This window comes from Netta rufina (genome assembly GCF_964035555.1).
Source record: "Netta rufina genome assembly, chromosome: 26".
NCBI classification, from domain to species: Eukaryota; Metazoa; Chordata; class Aves; order Anseriformes; family Anatidae; genus Netta; species Netta rufina.
Genome location: NC_140150.1, coordinates 5,820,083 through 5,839,788, shown reverse-complemented (window position 1 = coordinate 5,839,788; position 19,706 = coordinate 5,820,083). Strand labels below are relative to the sequence as shown.

Sequence of the window (19,706 nt, the reverse complement as noted above, 5' to 3'; positions counted from 1 at the left end):
GTCAGGGGCTGTAGGGCTGGGGCCAAGCACTTTAAGAGCCCAAAACGCAGCTGTGGGGCTGCTCTTGCAGCTGGCTGTGTGTGCGTGCTGAAGGCTTCATAACCGCGTTGTCATCGCTTCCTAGCTGGACAGCCAAGGCGAGTGGCTGTGCCTTGACTGCACCGGGCAATCCACGTGTCCGCGGAGGAAATTGAGCTGCTAAAAATTTCCGTCGGGCCTCCGTCCGAACGTGCTGGGTCTTGCTGTGCCACGAGCGGGCGGTGAGCACGCTGCCAGCCTCCTCCGGCAGGAGTTACGCAAAACCCCGAGTCCTTCAGCCTGTCGAATCCACCCCAGTGTGTGTTTGTGTGATCACAGCTGGGGTGTTAAACCTGGGCACCTGCCTTGCCAGTGCCTGTAGGAACGGGAGCACCAAGGCCAAGTCCAGGTGACCACCATCGCGCCCCTCCAGTGGAAGCCTGCATGCAGAGAGAAATGCCCGCGGGTGGCAGAGCTGCGGTCAGCACTCGGGGGCCACCCTCTCCTCAGGACAGCCGGCTGTGAAGAGCCCGAGCACCTGCCAGGTAACCCCAAGGTAAGGTCCAGTCACCTCATTTAGGGTTTTCCCTGCCTTGTGTTGTGGCATACATCCCAAAGTGGCGCAAGGCGTGTTTTCTGCCTGATGTGATTGATCTGTGATGAGCTGCAGTCACCCAGACGTGGCAGGAGGCCTGCCTGGCCTTGCTGACAGCGTTGGTTTATGGAGAGTTCAAGCAGTACCTCTGGATAAATCCTGCCACAAAGTCAACCAACAGATGGTGCCTGCTCCTCCTTCCCCCATCATCGCTGAGGATCGTCCCCTTCCTCCTGGCAGGGCTGGAGCACCCGACCCCTTCCTGCGTGTTTCCACCCAGCCGTGGGTCCCAGCTCCCCACCCAGCCCTGGCACTCCTTCAGCTTTGGGCTCGCTCCCCCCGCAGCATGCTCAGGGCCCCCTGCTTTATTCAGGCCCCTGCTTCCCCCTGTGCTGGGATCCCCAGGGCTGTCCCTACCCAGGCACTCTAGTCCCCACAGCCCCTGCTAGCGTGGACTGGGTGAGAGTTCCAGCACATTTTAGATGCTTTGCTGCCCAAAAATGCCAGCTGGGTGCTCCCAGGTGCCAGAGCCGCCCTGTTTTTCCTGTTCTTCCATGGCGAGTGGGCAGGTTGGTGCCGTGCTCTCCTCCCTTGTAGCTCCATTCCCTGAGCCAAGGCGCCGCACACCTGCAAAGCCCCAGGCTTGGCTCTGAGCTCTTCTGTGCCCTAACCCGTTTCATGGTTAGGTTACTGGGGGCTCAGTGGGCTGTGTTGTGGCCTGGGGGCACAGTTGGGTGCCTCAGTGATGCTGATGAGTGTTTTAGGGAAGAGTGCAAGTCAGATCGTTATATGAGGCTGGTAATGCTGTTGAGTGTGGGCTGAGCAGGGACAAGTGGCAGAGACCTCCTGCTGCCATTTGGGAGGGTATAGGGGGGGAAGTTTGTTTGAGGGGCTGAACTGGGTTAGAGATTGTTTGGTCCCATGCCAATCCACAACCTCTGAATTCTTTGGGTAGTAACCCTTGAAATTAGAAGCAGGTGGAGGTGGGCTGGTTGGGGGCTGTCACCAGGTGGGCACAGACACCAGGGGCAGCTGGGCTCAGCACTTCGGTTTGCTGCTGAGTCCATCCCCCGTGAGCAGAGCAAGCAGCAGCCATGGGGCAGTTCCTCAGGCTCTGCCCTGAGCTAGCACCAAGGTGAGCCGTCCTGCAAGTCCCCAAAGCCAGATTAAACAGTTCAAAGGGAAGTGACTGCATGTTGATCCCTATATCAGCCTAAGGTCACCACCTAGCTCCTCCACAGGGAGAAGAGGGCTTTTCTCCTGATGCTTGGAGGCACAAAGGATCTCCTGGGGCTAGGAAAGATGGATTAAGAACTGTAGTGAACTGATGAATCCAGACATCACAAAGTCAGCGCTGTCAGAATAGCCCTGCATGCTCTTGTGTTGGTGTTGTGCTGTGCTTTGCTTTCCTTCCTTTTTCCTTACAGTCTTTAGAGCCTTGTTAGTGAGCAAACATGCCGTATCTTTTATACATCTTCTACTGAAGCCCAGGAGGGCTTTTCACTGCTAGGATGAGCCATGTATCAGGCCTCTGATGAGATGAGGGCTCCTGCGGAGCTGGCATCCCTGCAAACAGAGGCAGAGCTCCCTGAGCCACCTTCTCACCGCTGATTTACAGAGGGCTGGATGCTGGGTGCTGCAGGCTGCATCCGTGCATGGGGCTGCAGAATGGTTCTGTAGTAGATGGAGCTCTGACGACTCTGTTTTCCTTCCTTCTGGTGAGCACTGTTGGGATATAATTTAATTTAGGAATTTAATTTGAGGACTTGAGTGACTCTTTTGGGGAAGCAGCCGTTCTCTGTGGAGCTAGGTGCTAAAGCAGCTGCCAAGTGGTGGGACCTGGCACAGTGAGGAGTGGTTTGGTCCTGTCTCTGCTTTTCTAGCCTGTGAAAGCTCATTAAAAAAAGCAACGATTTGTGGCAAAAAGAGCTGAGCCATGTTTGGAGCTCTATTTCTAGTATTAATTGGCCTTGTTCCTTAATAGGGATGTTATATCCTCAAAGCCAACAGCTTTTTTCCTCTTCTAACAGGTCTGAGAGCAGCCAGGATGCCACACCGCACCATCCATCTCTTCCGGAAGGGGCTGCGGCTGCACGACCACCCAGCGCTGCTGGCTGCGCTTGAGTCCTCAGAGGTTGTCTACCCTGTCTACATCCTCGACAGAAAGTTCATGACGTCCGTGATGCACATAGGAGCCCTGCGATGGCACTTTCTGCTGCAGTCCCTGGAGGATTTGCAGAAAAACTTAAGTCGGCTGGGCTCTCACTTGCTGGTTATTCAAGGAGAGTATGAGCCCATTCTTAGAGATCACGTCCAGAAGTGGAACATCACACAAGTGACTCTGGATGCGGAGATGGAGCCATTTTACAAGGAGATGGAAGCCAACATACGGTGTCTGGGAGAAGAGCTGGGGTTTGAGGTGCTTTCTGTGGTGGGCCACAGCCTTTATGACACCAAACGGTATGTGATTGCCTTAAAGACCAGTGAGGTGTCTCCAGGAGGGTTTAGCAAGCATCAGGGAGAAAAAGTCAAGTACTTTGGTCCTTCTGGATCCTTTTCCTTTTCAGAAAATTGGACTATTTGAGATAGTGGCACTGCTTGCTGGAGAATTTTTCTGTTGGTTTACTGGAAGCAATAGAAGAAATTTTGGTGGGTTGCACAGGTGTTAGGATGTTGGGCTGTAGTTAGAGCCTAAAGAGTTTATTTTTTTCCCTTTGGGCAGTTTAGTTCACTTTAAGCCATTACGCTAGCTATTCTTTTACACAGACGGAGAAATTCTTTAACACATTTAATAGGACTTAACATTCTTGTGCTCTTTTTTTTTTTTTTTTTTTAAATCTTTCTAGTCAACTTTCAGTGGTGTCTTGGATCCAAGCAGTTATTCAGAGCTGAATGACTGCAGGTATTTAAATTAATAATAATAGGGAGGAAATCATTAGCAGTTAAAACAGCCTTAACGCTCTGCTCCTGAAAAACCCTACATTTGTGTGAACGAGTTGATGTATGTGACTTGCCATCTTAAATTCAAGCCATCAGTCTGTATAGGTGGTTGCTGGCAGTTCTTTACAGTCCTGAACCTGTTTTTTTGTGGTCTGACTGTCTCTGGAAGCCCCAGAGGTGACCGGCACCTTGCCGGCTGCTGTCCTAGCTGTGTCTGGCAGTCTGGAACTACACTAGCTGAAGCTGTGGCTGGCATCCTGGTTTCAATTTTGCTCTCTCAAGTCCTGAGAACATGCTCTCAGGATGGCTGGATGTTCACCCAGGGAAGTTTTACTTGTAAAATCTGTAACTTCCACAGTCAGCCCTGCAAACTGGTGCTTTTCCAGCCTGTGCTGTCACCTTCCTTGGCTGAACAGAGTTATGGCTTGAGTTTAGGAGAAAAAAAGAGGGTTTATAATCTTTGGAAAAGAGGGCAGGCCACTCAGGGGGACTATAAGGATGTTGCGAGGCAGTGCAGGGACAAAATTAGAAAGGCCAAAGCTCATCTGGAGCTCAATCTGGCTACTGCTGTCAAAGACAACAGAAAATGTTCTTATGAATACATCAACACAAAAAGGAGGACTAAGGAGAATCTCCATCCTTTAGTGGATGCGGGGGGAAACTTAGTTACAAGAGATGAGGAAAAGGCGGAGGTGCTTAATGCCTTCTTTGCCTCAGTCTTTAGCGGCAACACCAGTTGTTCTCTGGATACCCAGCACCCTAAGCTGGTGGAAGGGGATGGGGTGCAGAATATGGCCCTCATAATCCACCAGGAAATAGCTGGCAACCTGCTACAGCACTTGGATGTACACAAGTCGATGGGGCCAGATGGGATCCACCAGAGGATACTGAGAGAACTGGCGGAGGAGCTGGCCAAGCCGCTTTCCCTCATTTATCAGCAGTCCTGGCTGTTGGGGGAGGTCCCAGTCAACTGGTGGCTAGCAAACGTGACGCCCATCTACAAGAAGGGCCAGAGGGCAGACCCGAGGAACTATAGGCCTGTCAGTTTGACCTTAGTGTCAGGGAAACTCATGGAGCAGATTATCTTGAGTGTCATCACACGGCACTTACAGGGCAAGCAGGCGATCAGGCCCAGTCAGCATGGGTTTATGAAAGGCAGGTCCTGCTTGACGAACCTGATCTCCTTCTATGACAAAGTGACACGCTGGGTGGATGAGGGAAAGGTCATGGATGTGGTCTACCTTGACTCCAGTAAGGCTTTTGACCCCGTTTCCCACAGCGTTCTCCTCAAGAAACTAGTTGTGGCTTGGACTGGTGTACGCTTTGTTAGGTTAAAAACTGTCTGGATAGCCGGGTCCAAAGAGTCGTGGTGAATGGAGTCAAATCCAGCTGGAGGCCGGTCACTAGTGGCATTCCCCAGGGCTCAGTACTGGGGCCAGTCCTCTTTAATATCTTTATTGATAATCTGGAAGAGGGGATTGAGTGTACCCTCAGTAAGTTTGCAGATGACACCAAGCTAGGTGTGTGTGTTGATCTGCCCAAGGGTAGGAAGGCTCTGCAGGAGGATCTGGAAAGGGTGGACCGATGGGCTGAGGCCAACTGTATGAGGTTCAACAGGGCCAAGTGCCGGGTCCTGCACCTGGGGCACAACAACCCCAAGCAGAGCTACAGGCTGGGAGATGAGTGGTTGGAGAGCTGCCAGGCAGAGAAGGACCTGGGAGTGATGGTGGATAGTCGGCTGAATATGAGCCAGCAGTGTGCTCAGGTGGCCAAGAAGGCCAAGAGGATCCTGGCTTGCATAAGAAGCAGCGTGGCCAGCAGGGCTAGGGAAGTGATTGTCCCCCTGTACTCAGCTCTGGTGAGGCTGCACCTCAAGTACTGTGTTCAGTTTTGGGCCCCTCGCTGCAGGAAGGACATGGAGGTGCTTGAGAGAGTCCAGAGAGGGGCAACAAAGCTGGTGAGGGGTCTGGAGAACAAGTCTTATGAGGAGCGGCTGAGGGAGCTGGGCTTGTTCAGCCTGGAGAAGGGGAGGCTCAGGGGTGACCTTATCACTCTTTATAAGTACGTTAAAGGAGGCTGTAGTGAGGTGGGGGTTGGTCTGTTCTCCCACGTGCCTGGAGACAGGACATGGGGGAATGGGCTAAAGTTGTGCCAGGGTTGTTTTAGGTTGGATGTAAGGAGAAACTTCTTTACTGAAAGGGTTGTGAGGCATTGGAGTGGGCTGCCCAGAGAAGTTGTGGACTCACCATCCCTGGCAGTCTTTAAAAGACGTTTAGATGTAGAGCTTAGGGATATGGTTTAGTGAAGGACTTGTTAGTGCTATGTCAGAGGTTGGACTAGGTGATCTTGAAGGTCTCTTCCGACCTAGATGATTCTGTGATTCCTATTCACTTGCAGCTCCAGTTTCCTTCTTCATTTATACTGTGGTGAAAACTGACCTTATTTTATTTAGGATTTTGGATCTGAATGATGGGACTCCCCCATTAACATACAAGAGGTTCCTTCACATTCTGTCTCTTCTTGGGGACCCTGAGGTGCCCGTCCGAAACCTTACAGCTGAAGACTTCCAGTAAGTAACGCCTAGGCGGCAAGAAATTGCAGGTCCTTTCTGTCTGCCCAAAAGAACAGCCAAGGTCAAGTGATACCAGGGTGCTATGGGCACTGTTTTGTTACCTCTGTGCATGGAGGGCTACAGACTGTATGCAGAGGGGATGCAGATAAGAGGTGGCACAGTCCAAAGGCTTTAAGCTTTTGCAAGACACGTTGAGACAACCTTTGAATGTATGTAAAAGGTTAGCAGAGGAGTGACTAAGGAACTGCAGGTCTCTTTCTCAAAGACATGCTCTAGCTTCCTTACAAACCAAGATTCAAGGGGGGAATTGGATGAACCACTATAGCATGTTTATGCAAGAAATCCAGTGGAACAACCATAATGTTCCCTTCTGGCTTCAAAACTTTTCTTTCCTCCCCTCTGTTGTATGGGAAGGAGGGACCAAGCTCGTGTCTCCCAGGACTTGAGAAGCTCAGAGTCATGGATGTCTTATGTTTAGCTCTGCCTCATAGAGGTTAGTGGTCCAAAGGGAGTTAAGATTGGGGTAGGGGAGGTCTGGCCACTTGGGATGGGACTGCAGATACTTGGGACTTGTCGGGCACCTCCTGCGTGACCTCAGCTCTGTGTTAGTAACCTAGGCTTAGTTCTTCCATCTTGGGGAATCCCATTAATTACTGAATGTTGTCCCCATACACCCCAGTGATGAGACCTATGTAAGTATTGGGATGAACCAGTTCCTAGGGCTTTTCTCACAGTGCTTCCTCCCCTTCCCCCCCCTCCCCCTATAACTTGTTTATTCACACATCTTTTTAATTGATGATGAACGATAAGTAGTTCACATGCTTCCCAGCAGGCCTGTGTTGTGCCAGTGCTCTGAGAGCTGCACTGGCTCCTTCTGCTGTAGGTGTTTGCAACAGAGCTGAGCTCAGTGTTTCCAGGTGAGTGGGAAGATCTCTCTCCATCTCTGACCTCATTCAGGGTTTTGCTGGGAAGTCTGCATACCACTGATACTTCCCTAAGCAGCTTTGTTTGTGTTTTATAGTGGGATGGGGTAGGGGTTGGGGTGGACACATGACATACCCTGGTGCTATTCCAGCCTTGTGGGGGTCGGAGGCCTTGGAACAACCTCAACAGCTGAGGCCACACAAGAGGAGTGTGACTCCTCGGGGTGTCCTTATGAGACTGCTCAGGGCATCCTAGCCCCTTGTTTAGGAAGAAGCAGCTGAGGAGGTGGCCCAGAGAGTTGCTCTGTGTCCTTCCCTATGAAACCTCCCAGAGCAACCTCTCCCCAGAGGCATGGAGGGGCCTTTGGAGGCAGTGCCAGTGACCCCAGTTAAATTTAGAGTCTGAGGAGGCTCTTAGCTCTCTCCCAGAGATGGATGAGGCAGCCAGGGAGGCTGCAGGAGAGGAGGTGCCTCCGAGCCTTACGTAGCAGATGCCAAACAAGAGGGAGGTCTGAGCTGTGGTCACAGCTGGCTGCTCTGAGCATTGTCATTTGGTGGGTCTGAGCCTCTTCCCCCAGTTCAGACCGAGTTCAGACTGGAACTACCTGGAGCAGTTTCAGGATGAGATTTTCCTTCCCTAAGGAGTAGAGCCTGGGGTTTCTGGCTGTGTTTTTGTTCCCTTGTGCTGCAACAGAGGAGATCTTGGTGTGTGAAATGAGCAGAGGTCTTCCACCCTCTTCTGGCTCCAGTTCCCTCTCTGAAAGAGGCCTGTCTCTCGCATTAGGAGGTGTAGGCCCCCTGACCTGGACCTGGCTGAGTGTTACAGGGTGCCTCTCCCCGTGGATTTGAAGATCCCCCCTGAGAGCATCTCCCCCTGGAGAGGAGGGGAGACTGAAGGGCTGCAGCGCCTGGAGCAACACCTGGCTGACCAGGTCAGTCTTGATTTAATGTGGGTGATGCCGGTGGCTGTGGGTGGGCTGAGGTCAGTGCTGTCCTCCCTCCTTTTGTGTGTGGTTGTCTCTGGACCTCAAGAAACCGCTCAGCTGAGAAGTTCTGTTCCAGCTCTTGCTGAGGATTTCCCCTCCAGGCAACCTGATCTTAAGATGTTGCTATCCTGGATGGCAGTATTTGTGGGGGTATTGCAGTGGGATGTTGAACAGGCAGAAGCCAGTTGCCAAGAGCTTTTCCTTGTTCCATTAGCTGGACACATGTCACCTTGTACTGCCTAACCCTTGATTTCTGTTTTCATTTTAGGGCTGGGTGGCAAGTTTTACTAAACCAAGAACAATACCAAACTCACTGCTTCCAAGCACCACAGGCCTGAGTCCCTATTTCAGCATGGGCTGTGTGTCAGTTCGCACCTTTTTTTATAGGTTGTCAAACATTTATGCTCAGGTAAGGGAAAAAAAAAATGGTCATAGTCCAGCAAATCTAACCAGGCCTGGTTTTTAAGTGAAGTTTTTGAGCAGTTTAGCCTGCTCAAGCAGTTTTGTTTTTAGAAAGTATCTATTTTCATCTTAGGTAAGTTTTGATTACAGCGTAAGCCAAAACCAGGTTCTGAAAACTTGTTTCTTAAGAAAAACTATGGCTGAAACCAATCCAAGAAAATGTATCCTGAACCTCCTGCTTAGAGTCTATCTGAGACATGGCTGAGCTACCTGCATTCAGCTAGCTGGGCAGTTAATATGTTGGTAAATGTATGTTTATTTTAAGAAATCCCCATGTGATACCATTTTGGAAGGTAAATTGAGAGAATTCTGCCTGACAAATCTGGTGGTCTTCTATGATGGGATTAAACAGTGGTGGATAGGGGAAGAGCAACTGACATCACCTAACTGGACTTGTGCAGAGCTTTTGACAGCGTCCCACACAGCATCCTTGTCTCTAAATCGGAGAGATGTGAATTTGGTGGATGGACCACTCAGTGAGTAAGGAATCAGCTGGATGGTCACACTCAAAGAGTTGTGGTCAACAGCTCATGTCCAGGTGGAGACCAGTGACAAGTGGTGTCCTACAGAGGTCAGTATTGGGACCAGTGCCATTTAACATCTTTGTGACATGGACAGTGCACCCTCAGCAAGTTTGCTGCGGAGACCAAGCTGCATGGTGTGGTCAATACACTGGAGGGAAGGGATGCCATCCAGAGAGACCTGGACAGGACTGAGAGGTGGGGCTAGGCAAACCTCATCAGGTTCAACAAGGCCAAGTGCAAGGGCCTGCATCTAGGCCTGGGAAATCCCAAGCACAAATACAGGCTGGGTGGAGAATGGATTGAAAGCAGCCCTGAGGAGAAGGACCTGGGGGTGTTGGTTGACGAGAAGCTCAGCATGAGCCAGCAACACGCGCTTGCAGCCCAGAAAGCCAGCCATACCCTGCATCAAAAGCAGTGTGGCCTGCAGGGTAAGGAAGTGGATTCTCCCCCTCTGCTCTGCTCTCGTGGAACCTCACCTGGAGTCCTGCTTTCAGCTCTGGGGCCCCCAGCACAAGAAGGACATGGACCTATAGAACAAGTCTAGAGGATGTCAAAAAGATGATGAGGGGCTGGAGCACCTCTCCTATGGAGTCAGGCCAAGAGGGTTGGAGTTGTGCAGCCTCAGAAGAGAAGGCTCCAGGGAGACCTTACAGTGACATTCCACTACCTAAAGGGGGCTGTAGGAAAGCTGGGGAGGGACATTTTGTCAGGGAGTGTAGCGACAGGATAAGGGGGAATGGCTTTAAACTAAAAGACGATATGTTTAGATTGGATATAAGGAAGCAATTATTTACTTGGAGTGTGGTGAGACACTGGCACAGGCTGCCCAGAGAAGCTGTGGATGCCCTGTCCCTGGGACTGCTCAAGGCCAGGCTGGATGAGATTTTGAGCAACCTGGTCTAGTGGAAGTTGTCCCTGCCCGTGGCAGGTCCCTTCCAACCCAAACCATTCTATGACTCCATGAATTCAAGGTAATGCAGGGTCTAACAGAGTTCAGCTTTCTCTGCTCTGGTGCAAAAAATGTGCTTCAGATCTTTGATTTCATTGGCTTTCGTGGTAAACTGCATCAAAGCCAGTTGTATAGTTAGATTAATTTTTATTTTATGGACCTCACAAAATGAGTGAAAACATGATGGTACATATGAACCGAAGCTTTGAACTTCTGTCTTTTGCAGGCCAAGCATCACTCCCTGCCCCCGGTGTCACTCCAAGGGCAGCTTCTGTGGAGGGAGTTCTTCTATACAGTAGCATCAGCGACACCAAACTTCACCAAAATGGCTGGGAACCCCATCTGCCTTCAGATCAGTTGGTATGAGGATGCAGAGAGGCTCCACAAATGGAAAACGGTAACAAGATGCATTTCCACAACTGCTCTGTTTCAGCCTAGACTTTTTCAATGTCCCCAGGACTGCTCCCTGCTGGCTATTTGAGGAGGAGTTTATAGCAGTGTGTAGGACACAAGTGCAATGAAGCACAGTGCTAGGGGGCTGATTTTTCTTTCTGCCTCAGGCACAGACGGGCTTCCCTTGGATCGATGCGATTATGACCCAGCTGCGCCAGGAGGGCTGGATCCATCACCTTGCCCGGCACGCTGCTGCCTGCTTCCTGACACGGGGGGACCTTTGGATCAGCTGGGAAGAGGGCATGAAGGTTGACTTCTGGTTTTAATTTTTCTGTTTTTATTTGGTGCTTCTCTGTTCTGGCTGATCTTCAGAAAGCTCTGCAAAATACGAGCATGGAGGTGGCTCTGGAGAACAGTGCTTTATTACTGAGCCTCCATAGAAATCTCATGGTTTATAAAATCTCATTGTCTTCTGCTTGAGTCTGAGCCCTGCTGTGTAGTGTACAGCGGTGAAAAGTCATTCCCATCCCCAAGATCTGATGATTTTGGATGATGATAATGATATTGGAGACCTTCCCAGTTTGCAGCAGTCTTCAAAGCCAGACCTTTAGGCTTTGAGTTGCTCTCTCATGGGGTTTCTCTCTAGCTTCCTTCTGGCAAACTGTCTTACTGGAGACTAATGTGCAAAGGGTATCCTGGACCAGAACAGTGCTGTGCTTCTAACAGCCAGCTTCATCCTTTATCTCCCAGCCTGTTGTGCTGTTTTGGTTTTGCAATACAGGCAGCCATTTCAGGGGTGTTTCTCTCTTTTCCTGTCATCAAAATGCAGGTGTTTGAAGAGCTGCTTTTAGATGCTGACTACAGCATCAATGCTGGGAACTGGATGTGGCTGTCGGCCAGCGCGTTCTTCCACCAGTACACACGTATCTTCTGCCCCGTCCGCTTTGGGAAGCGCACGGACCCTGAGGGGCAGTACATAAGGTAGGGTGATGCATGGCCTGGCTCTTCCCTGGCTCCCCTGGCAGCAGCAGCTGGAGAACTCAGTCTTCATAAAGCACGTGCCCCTGTGAAACAGGGCTTGTAGCAGTGATGTGTTTAGCAGACTAGAAAACTATGGCACAGAAAGGCAGAGATGTACTTGTGGTTGCACAGGAGATGATCGAGTATGGAACTGTGTTGACCTGTGAGCACCCGTAGGCTCCAGCAGTGTCCAGTCACTGGGATGACTCCTCTTTCTGAAGGAGTAATAGAGATGTTCTGTAAAACATCTCACAGCTCTCCCCCTCCAGTCTGTGCTGTGTTTCATTGTTTTGTGTGCAGTCTGAATAACTTTGGACACCCAAGTTTTATTTCCCATTCTACTTTGAGCATGTGCCATTTGCTTCAAAGTCTCATTTTTCTCTCTGGTCTGTTTGGGAAGCAACAGCTCTGTTGGTAGCGTGCTGTATCAGACACCTTTGCAGTTACATCTGTGATGGCAGTATGATTAATATTTAAGATTTGGGAGGTCTGGCTAAGAATTTTATCCTAACAGAAGGAACACTCCTTTTGACTAAAAGCTAACAGTCTGTGATAGTCTCTAACCCTACTTCTGAGCTAAAATAACACAGGTTGTGTTCCACCAAGAGCCATCACTCCATTTGGTCAGTTGTGGCAGTTAACAAGCTACTTAAGGAGTTCATCTCCCTCAGGCATGTGTACTTACCCTTATTAACATATATGTCATGGTGAAACTGGTGAAGGGCCTGGGACACAAGTCCTCTGAGGAGCAGCTGAGGGAACTGGGGGTGTTTGGTCTGGAGAAGGGGAGGCTCAGGGGAGACCTCATTGCTCTCTGCAGCTCCCTGAAAGGAAGCTGTGGGGAGCTGGGGGTTGGCCTCTTCTCGCAGGTAACCTGTGATAGGATTAGAGGGAATGGCCTCAAGTTGTGCCAGGGGAGGTTGAGGTGGGCAATGAGGAGCCATTTCTGCTCAGACAGAGCGGGAAGGCGTTGGGACGGGTAGCCCAGGGAGGTGGTGGAGTCACTGTCCCAGGGGGTGTTCAAGGAAAGGTTGGGGCTGGTGCTTGGGGATATGGCTTAGTGGGTGCTGGTGGTAGGGGGTAGTTGGACCAGGTGATCTTGGAGGTATTTTCCAACCTTTATGATTTTTATGATATAGAAGTGATTGTCTGGAGTCTGTCTCTCCCAAGAATGCACACCTGTCTTTGCTAACATTTTAATGTTTTTCCTCATTGTATCTGTTTCTTTGAAACACCATATAAGTGGGCTCTCTGCAACCACTTGGCAGAGAACAGGGGAACAGAGGGGGAAATGCTGCCTGAATGTTCTCTCACTGTGGCCACAGTTAATAAAGCTTCTGTCTGACCTGTCCTAGACTGTACTTGTGCTATTACACACCTGTAGTCCTGATATTTTCCTTTACCTCCTTGTTGTTGGTGAAGGTTCTGCTTGGCTTTCCTGGAAAGTAGTGGGTGACAGCTGATTTCAATAGGACCAAGCTGTGTTGATGTCTGTGGAAACAGCTCCTTTTCCCCACATCTCCTTGTCACGTTAAGGGGTGTAGCTGATTAACCGTTATGGGTCTGGTCAGATTCAGGGTACTGAACCATCACAGTCACAGATTCACCAATAACGCATTAACCGTTAGAGGTTTAGTCGGATTCAGAGCACTGAACTACCACGGTCATGGATTCACCAAAAACGCAACTAGAGTAAGGGTGGTTATACGTTAAATGAGAACCGTCACGACTACAAACAATGCAATCAAATGCAATTTATTACAGCAACAGGTACACAGGGTCTTTGGATTGCGGCGATAGTGACTGTCTGCAAAAGCAAGCTAGCATGCATGAAATACTCAGGTGACACAGGTGTGCAGCCTGGAAATTAACACGTTAAAAGGCACAAAGACTCTCTAGAGATTTCTAAGTTTCTGTGGAGACACACAGTATAATCAAGTGTTCAAATCTCACCCAAAGGTGTCCCAATTTGGGGGGGAAGAGAGGCTCAGCCCGTCGACTGATCCCAGGGGTCAGGAGGTCCTTGGGATTGTGGCTTGAGTTTAGGAGAAAAAAGAGTGTTTACAATTTGTGGAAAAGAGGGCAGGCCACTCGGGAGGACTATAAGGATGTTGCGAAGCAGTACAGGGACAAAATTAGAAAGGCCAAAGCTCATCTGGAGCTCAATCTGGCTATTGCTGTCAAAGACAACAGAAAATGTTTTTACAAATACATCAGTGCAAAATGGAGGACTAAGGAGAATCTCCATCCTTTACTGGATGCGGGGGGAAACTTAGTTACAAGAGATGAGGAAAAGGCGGAGGTGCTTAATGCCTTCTTTGCCTCAGTCTTTAGCGGCAACACCAATTGCTCTCTGGATACCCAGTACCCTGAGCTGGTGGAAGGGGATGGGGAGCAGGATGTGGCCCTCATAATCCACCAGGAGATAGTTGGTGAACTGCTACAGCACTTGGATGTACACAAGTCGATGGGGCCAGATGGGATCCACCAGAGGATACTGAGAGAACTGGCGGAGGAGCTGGCCAAGCTGCTTTCCCTCATTTATCAGCAGTCCTGGCTGTTGGGGGAGGTCCCAGTCAACTGGTGGCTAGCAAACGTGGTGCCCATCTACAAGAAGGGCCAGAGGGCAGACCCGAGGAACTATAGGCCTGTCAGTTTGACCTTAATGTCAGGGAAACTCATGGAGCAGATTATCTTGAGTGTCATCACACGGCACTTACAGGGCAAGCAGGCGATCAGGCCCAGTCAGCATGGGTTTATGAAAGGCAGGTCCTGCTTGATGAACCTGATCTCCTTCTATGACAAAGTGACACACTTGGTGGATGAGGGAAAGGTCATGGATGTGGTCTACCTTGACTTCAGTAAGGCTTTTGACACCGTTTCCCACAGCGTTCTCCTCAAGAAACTAGTTGTGGCTTGGACTGGCGTACGCTTTGTTAGGTTAAAAACTGTCTGGATAGCTGGGCCCAAAGAGTTGTGGTGAATGGAGTCAAATCCAGCTGGAGGCCGGTCACTAGTGGCATTCCCCAGGGCTCAGTACTGGGGCCAGTCCTCTTTAATATCTTAATCTGGAAGAGGGGATTGAGTGCACCCTCAGTAAGTTTGCAGATGACACCAAGCGAGGTGCATGTATCGATCTGCTTGAGGGTAGGAAGGCTCTGCAGGAGGATCTGGATAGGCTGCACCGATGGGCTGAGGCCAACTGTATAAAGTTCAACAAGGCCAAGTGCCGGGTCCTGCACCTGGGACACAACAACCCCAAGCAGAGCTACAGGCTGGGAGAGGAGTGGTTGGAGAGCTGCCAGGCAGAGAAGGACCTGGGAGTATTGGTGGATAGTCGGCTGAATACGAGCCAGCAGTGTGCTCAGGTGGCTAAGAAGGCCAACGGCATCCTGGCTTGCATAAGAAGCAGCGTGGCCAGCAGGGCTAGGGAAGTGATTGTCCCCCTGTACTCGGCTCTGGTGAGGCTGCACCTCGAGTACTGTGTTCAGTTTTGGGCCCCTCGCTGCAAGAAGGACATGGAGGTGCTCGAGCAAGTCCAGAGAAGGGCAACGAAGCTGGTGAGGGGCCTGGAGAACAAGTCTTATGAGGAGCAGCTGAGGGAGCTGGGTTTGTTCAGCCTGGAGCAGAGGAGGCTCAGGGGTGACCTTATTGCTCTCTACAGATACCTTAAAGGAGGCTGTAGCAAGGTGGGGGTTGGTCTGTTCTGCCACGTGCCTGGAGACAGGACAAGGGGGAATGGACTTAAGTGGAACCAGGGGAGTTTTAGGTTGGATCTTAGGAAGAACTTCTTTACCGAAAGGGTTGTTAGACATTGGAGTGGGCTGCCCAGGGAAGTGGTGGAGTCACCATCCCTGGAGGTCTTTAAAAGATGTTTAGATGTTTAATAGGGATATGGTTTAGTGGAGGAGTTGTTAGTGTTAGGCCAGAGGTTGGACTCAATGATCTTGAGGTCTCTTCCAACCTAGACAACTCTGTGATTCTGTGATTGTGTATTCCCTCGGGGTGGTATCTTCCCCGACATCCCCTCTCTCTTAGGCCAATTTATATTATTTTCTATCTTTTAGGTGGAGCTTGAGCGACTCTAGTCAAGCATATCTTAGTTATGATTGGTGAAAAGTTCTCCCATCTCCGTTTAAAGGAATAGTCTCCGAGAAATTCAGAGCGCATCCTCAGTAAGGGGTTATCGCATCTTGGAGGCGGGTAGCTTTTGAGACAGGGGTGTGTTTTGATATTATAATGGTATTATGATGAGCAAAAGTACACTAGGGTACAGCATTTGTCAAAACATGACAGGCCCTTGGCTCAGAGTAGCAAAAAGTGCGGCTTATTGGTCTTGGTGTGCACAAGAACAATAGAGTCCCCACCTCGTACAGAGCCTAGCCGTGGTGTCTCCACTCCACTCTATGCTCCAGACTGTTCCTTAGGGCTAGCACACCAGGTTCCCCCAGCACGATAGAATCTAAGGTTGGAAGCCTAGGGAACGCTCAGGTAATGCAGCTACGCCCTACCTTGAAAGCCTCTTCAATGCTGCACATTTTCTTTAAAATGTGAATGTTAGTTTTATTTTCCTAGTTACTTTAGGCAATTGCACCACACTCCTCTTCCTTGCATCCCTTCTAGCTCTGTGCCTTGTCATGGTGAAGCTCATGCTGATGTACCTGACAGTTGCACAGAAAATGACTTTCCCATTCTGTAAGATTTTTTTTATTATTATTATTTTCTTAGCTGTTTTAATTTAGTAAAATTTCAGACAAAATATCAGGGAAAATGTTAAAAACAAATACTTTGGATGAAGTCAAGACTGAAATAATGTTTAAATCAATCCCTTTATTCCTTGCTGTAAAGTGAACTTGTGGAAGATGTTACTGTACAGAGGTTTCAGAACACAGAAACAATTATTTTGTGCAAAACAAATTGGAACTGTAGATTGTAGCGTCAATACGACCACCTAAAATTAACATTGGTGTAGGTTGGATTACACTTCTCTTAAATGTACGAGTATTTGCCTTCAGGATTATAAAAACATTATATTATTACTCTTTGATAGGAAATACTTACCTGTCCTAAAGAACTTTCCCTCCAAATACATCTATGAGCCCTGGACAGCCTCTGAAGAAGAGCAGAAGCAAGCAGGATGTATCATAGGTAATATGGACACCCTGCTAGGCATTTTGCTACTGAAAATTGTCAAAAATAATTACATGTGTGTGGTGGTTTTACTCAGCTGAGCAGCAGAGATCCACCACAATCACTCCTTCACTCTTCCTCCTCAAAGGGAAAGGGCTCAAGGGTTGAGATAAGGAGGGGGAGATCACTCAACAATTATCGTCACTGGCAAAACAGACTCAGCGTAGGGAGATTAATGTAATTTATTACCTGTTACTAACAAACTAGAGCAGTGAAAAACTAAAAACAAACAAAAAACACCTTCCTGCCATGCACCCTCTTCTACATTCTCCCCCCGAGAAGTGCAGGGGAACAGGGGAATGGGAGCGGCGGTCAGTCCATAGCACTTCTTCTCTTTTGCTCCTTCTTGGTCCCTCTCTGCCCCTGCTCCCCATGGGGTCCCTCCCACAGGATGCCGTCCTTCTCGAGCTGAGACTGCAGGGGCTGCCCACAGGCAGCACTTCTTCAAGATCTGCTCCAGATATGGGTCTGTACCACAGAGTCCATCCATCAGGAGCACACTGCTCCAAGCTGGGTTCCCCACCTTTACCAAATCCCCCCGTATCCTCTGCTCCTGTGTGGGCTCCTCCATGAGCTGCCGTGTGGAGATTTGCTCTGCCATGGGCTGCAGGGGGACAGCCTGCTCCACCAGGGGCCTCTCCACAAGCCACAGGAGAACTTCAGCTCTGACGCCTGGAGCACCTCCTGCCCTCCTTCTGCACTTACCTTGGGGGCTGCAGGGCTGGGTCTCACTCCTCCCTCTCCCAGATGCTGTGGTGCAGCATTTTTTTCCCCCCATCTTTCTTAAATCTGCACTGACAGAAGTGCAAACAACATCACTTATTGCCTCAGCTCTGGCCAGCAGTGGGTCCCTTTGGAGCTAGCCCTTATCTAACATGGGGCAGCTTCTGGACTCTTCTTACAGAGGCACCCCCTGCAGTCCCCTGCTACCAAAACCTTGCCCAATACAACTATATGAGATGGAAGTGTCACACTTCCAATGCAAATCACACATTTATCTTTTGAAAATCGATTCATCCAGCAGCCTGCCTTCTGTCAGCTCTCCTTTAAAGGTTTTTGCTGGAGTCTGATCTCAGAGTACATGCTTTAGCCTCTACTTTATATCCTAAGACTATTGGATCACTCGAAGTTGTTGCTTGTACATCTGTTCAGATGCTTGGCTGTCTGTAAATAGTATCTGAACATCTTGTACTTTTACACTTACTTACTCTCATGCATCTTTAAAGATGGGGCAGGGCTGCCATCCCTGTTAATAGACGGGAAACCAAGGCCCAGAGCATCCAACATAAGGGTTTGTCTGTTACTGTCTCATCTCTAAACGGAAGTAGTTGGCCCTGGCTCTTGGAGTTCATGAAGAGAAATAGGCACTTATAAAGGGTAAATCACATGGTTTAAGATGCTGCTGACTTTAGGAAGACCTGCAACAATTTGCTTTGGTGCAAATCCAGTGAAACGTCCTTTTTAGTCCCATAGCTGTCTGTTCTACCAGGTAAAGACTACCCCTTCCCAATGGTGGACCACAAGGAAGCCAGCAATCACAACCTGCAGCTGATGAAACACGTCAGAGAAGAACAGTACAGAACAGCCCAGCTCACGAGAGGTAAGAGGTGCTGCAGCACAGTGTGTTCAGCATGCTGTGATACAGAGCCTGTTGCTGATGGCTTTGGGGTTGGTTCTGTGTGGTGTCCTCTTGGCTACCAATACCATGTGCTGTTCTTCCTGTTACTGTTGAAATGTTTCCCCTGCTGGCACACACAAACTCTGAGCAGCTCCTTCCCTTCTGCCTGCCTGTGCAGGATGGTAGCTTGCTTGTGCCTGCTGGAGGAACACCTTCCCAAAAGCAGACCACCTTTGCCTTCTGTAGGTCTGCACAAACACCCCAGTGGCCCCCAGGTTTGCCAGGTTTATTTCCAAGACATAGAAGTCTTTGCAGTGCTGTCCATGCCTCTGTGAACAAGAGCATCACAGTTTGTCCTTTTTACCATGATCTGCCTTGCCTCATAGAAGGAAATATTTGAGGTTCTCACTGGCTACGAATGAGAGAAAAGCCCTGGAGAGCTGATCTAAGAAATTTACCTTTTGACCTTGTTTTCTAAATAGGTGAAGCACATGCATAACACTCTGGTAGTTATCGGATAAGGCTGGAACACTCCAACTTTGGGTCAGCCCGAATTAGTTATTTCCAATTACACAGATGTTCCACCGTTTAAGAGATGTTCCACTGCTTAAGAGCATCAGTACTCTTAAAATTGAAATCCTAGGGCCTGTGAAGAGCTCTTAACCTCAGAGGAATCATTTGCAAGAAGAAAAGTGAAGCAGTGCTTTGTATTTAATAGTATTCCATAGCAGTCTGCATATGTAGTACAAAAATCCAACATGAAGCAGCTGACGGGAGTCTTAAGTATTCCTACATCAATTTCTAGTGTCAGATGGAATTAGTTATTCCAGTCCTGTGCTTATTAACGTATCCAGGAGGTTGCACGTTGGTACCTTTCAAATACAGCTATGCTGACAGTTCCCCCTGCAACCCGATGACATAGGGGAGTGAATGTTCTTGAGATTATTCTTGGAGATGTGGAAAGCCAAAGTCTGGGAACCAGAGTTCCCTGCTTCTGGTATTGCTCCTGTTGCCTGTACACAGAAGTATTTTCTAGCATGCTTTGTAACTTCACATGTTACTGTCATTGTTGGCTCTTGTTCTACTGAGGTCATTAAGGCTGCAAACTTTTTATTTTTCTTTCCTTCTTGACATAGATGACACAGATGACCCAATGGAAATGAAGCTGAAGCGTGATCACTCTGAAGAAAATGTAACAAAGGCAAAAACAGCCAGGATGACAGAGCAAACCTAGATACCACTGGGGATTATCCTCTGGGTGCTGAAGAATGACAAAAGGGGAGAGCCAGAGACCAGCTGAACAGGACAAACTGTACTCAGTACTTTGCCCTGCGAGTGGTGCTTCTTGATTGTGAAGTGACCTCCAGCAAAAGTTTTGTATCTTCAATGTATTTGTTAGTGCAGCTATTTCAAATTAAGTTGTCTCTCTGTAAGTGGCTTAGAAGTCATTTGTTGCAGCTGTTAGGTAAATGCAAGTGATTTTGACAGGACAAAGCATTGTTCAAATCCATTTGAT

The 19,706-nt window shown here is 49.2% G+C and overlaps 1 protein-coding gene across 1 annotated transcript; it reads left to right on the top strand.

Moving 5' to 3' along the window:
* Window positions 1-418: 418 nt before the first annotated feature.
* Window positions 419-19,456, top strand: LOC311219071 (cryptochrome-1-like). Its single transcript, XM_084302056.1, has 11 exons — window positions 419-574; window positions 2,644-3,073; window positions 6,006-6,122; window positions 7,833-7,980; window positions 8,303-8,443; window positions 10,196-10,366; window positions 10,530-10,670; window positions 11,192-11,343; window positions 16,433-16,530; window positions 18,062-18,172; window positions 19,327-19,456. The coding sequence occupies exons 2-11, from the start codon at window positions 2,661-2,663 to the stop codon at window positions 19,422-19,424; spliced, it is 1,590 nt and encodes a 529-aa protein (XP_084158182.1). The 5' UTR covers window positions 419-574; window positions 2,644-2,660; the 3' UTR covers window positions 19,425-19,456.
* The last annotated feature ends 250 nt before the right edge of the window (window positions 19,457-19,706 follow it).

Bases quoted from the DNA above. Each gene is read 5' to 3' on its own strand.
- LOC311219071 (XM_084302056.1), top strand. From the start codon at position 2,661: ATGCCACACCGCACCATCCATCTCTTCCGGAAGGGGCTGCGGCTGCAC. The intron at 7,981-8,302 runs GTCAGTCTTGAT...TTTTCATTTTAG, and splicing joins AGCAACACCTGGCTGACCAG to GGCTGGGTGGCAAGTTTTAC. The intron at 11,344-16,432 runs GTAGGGTGATGC...ACTCTTTGATAG, and splicing joins CCTGAGGGGCAGTACATAAG to GAAATACTTACCTGTCCTAA.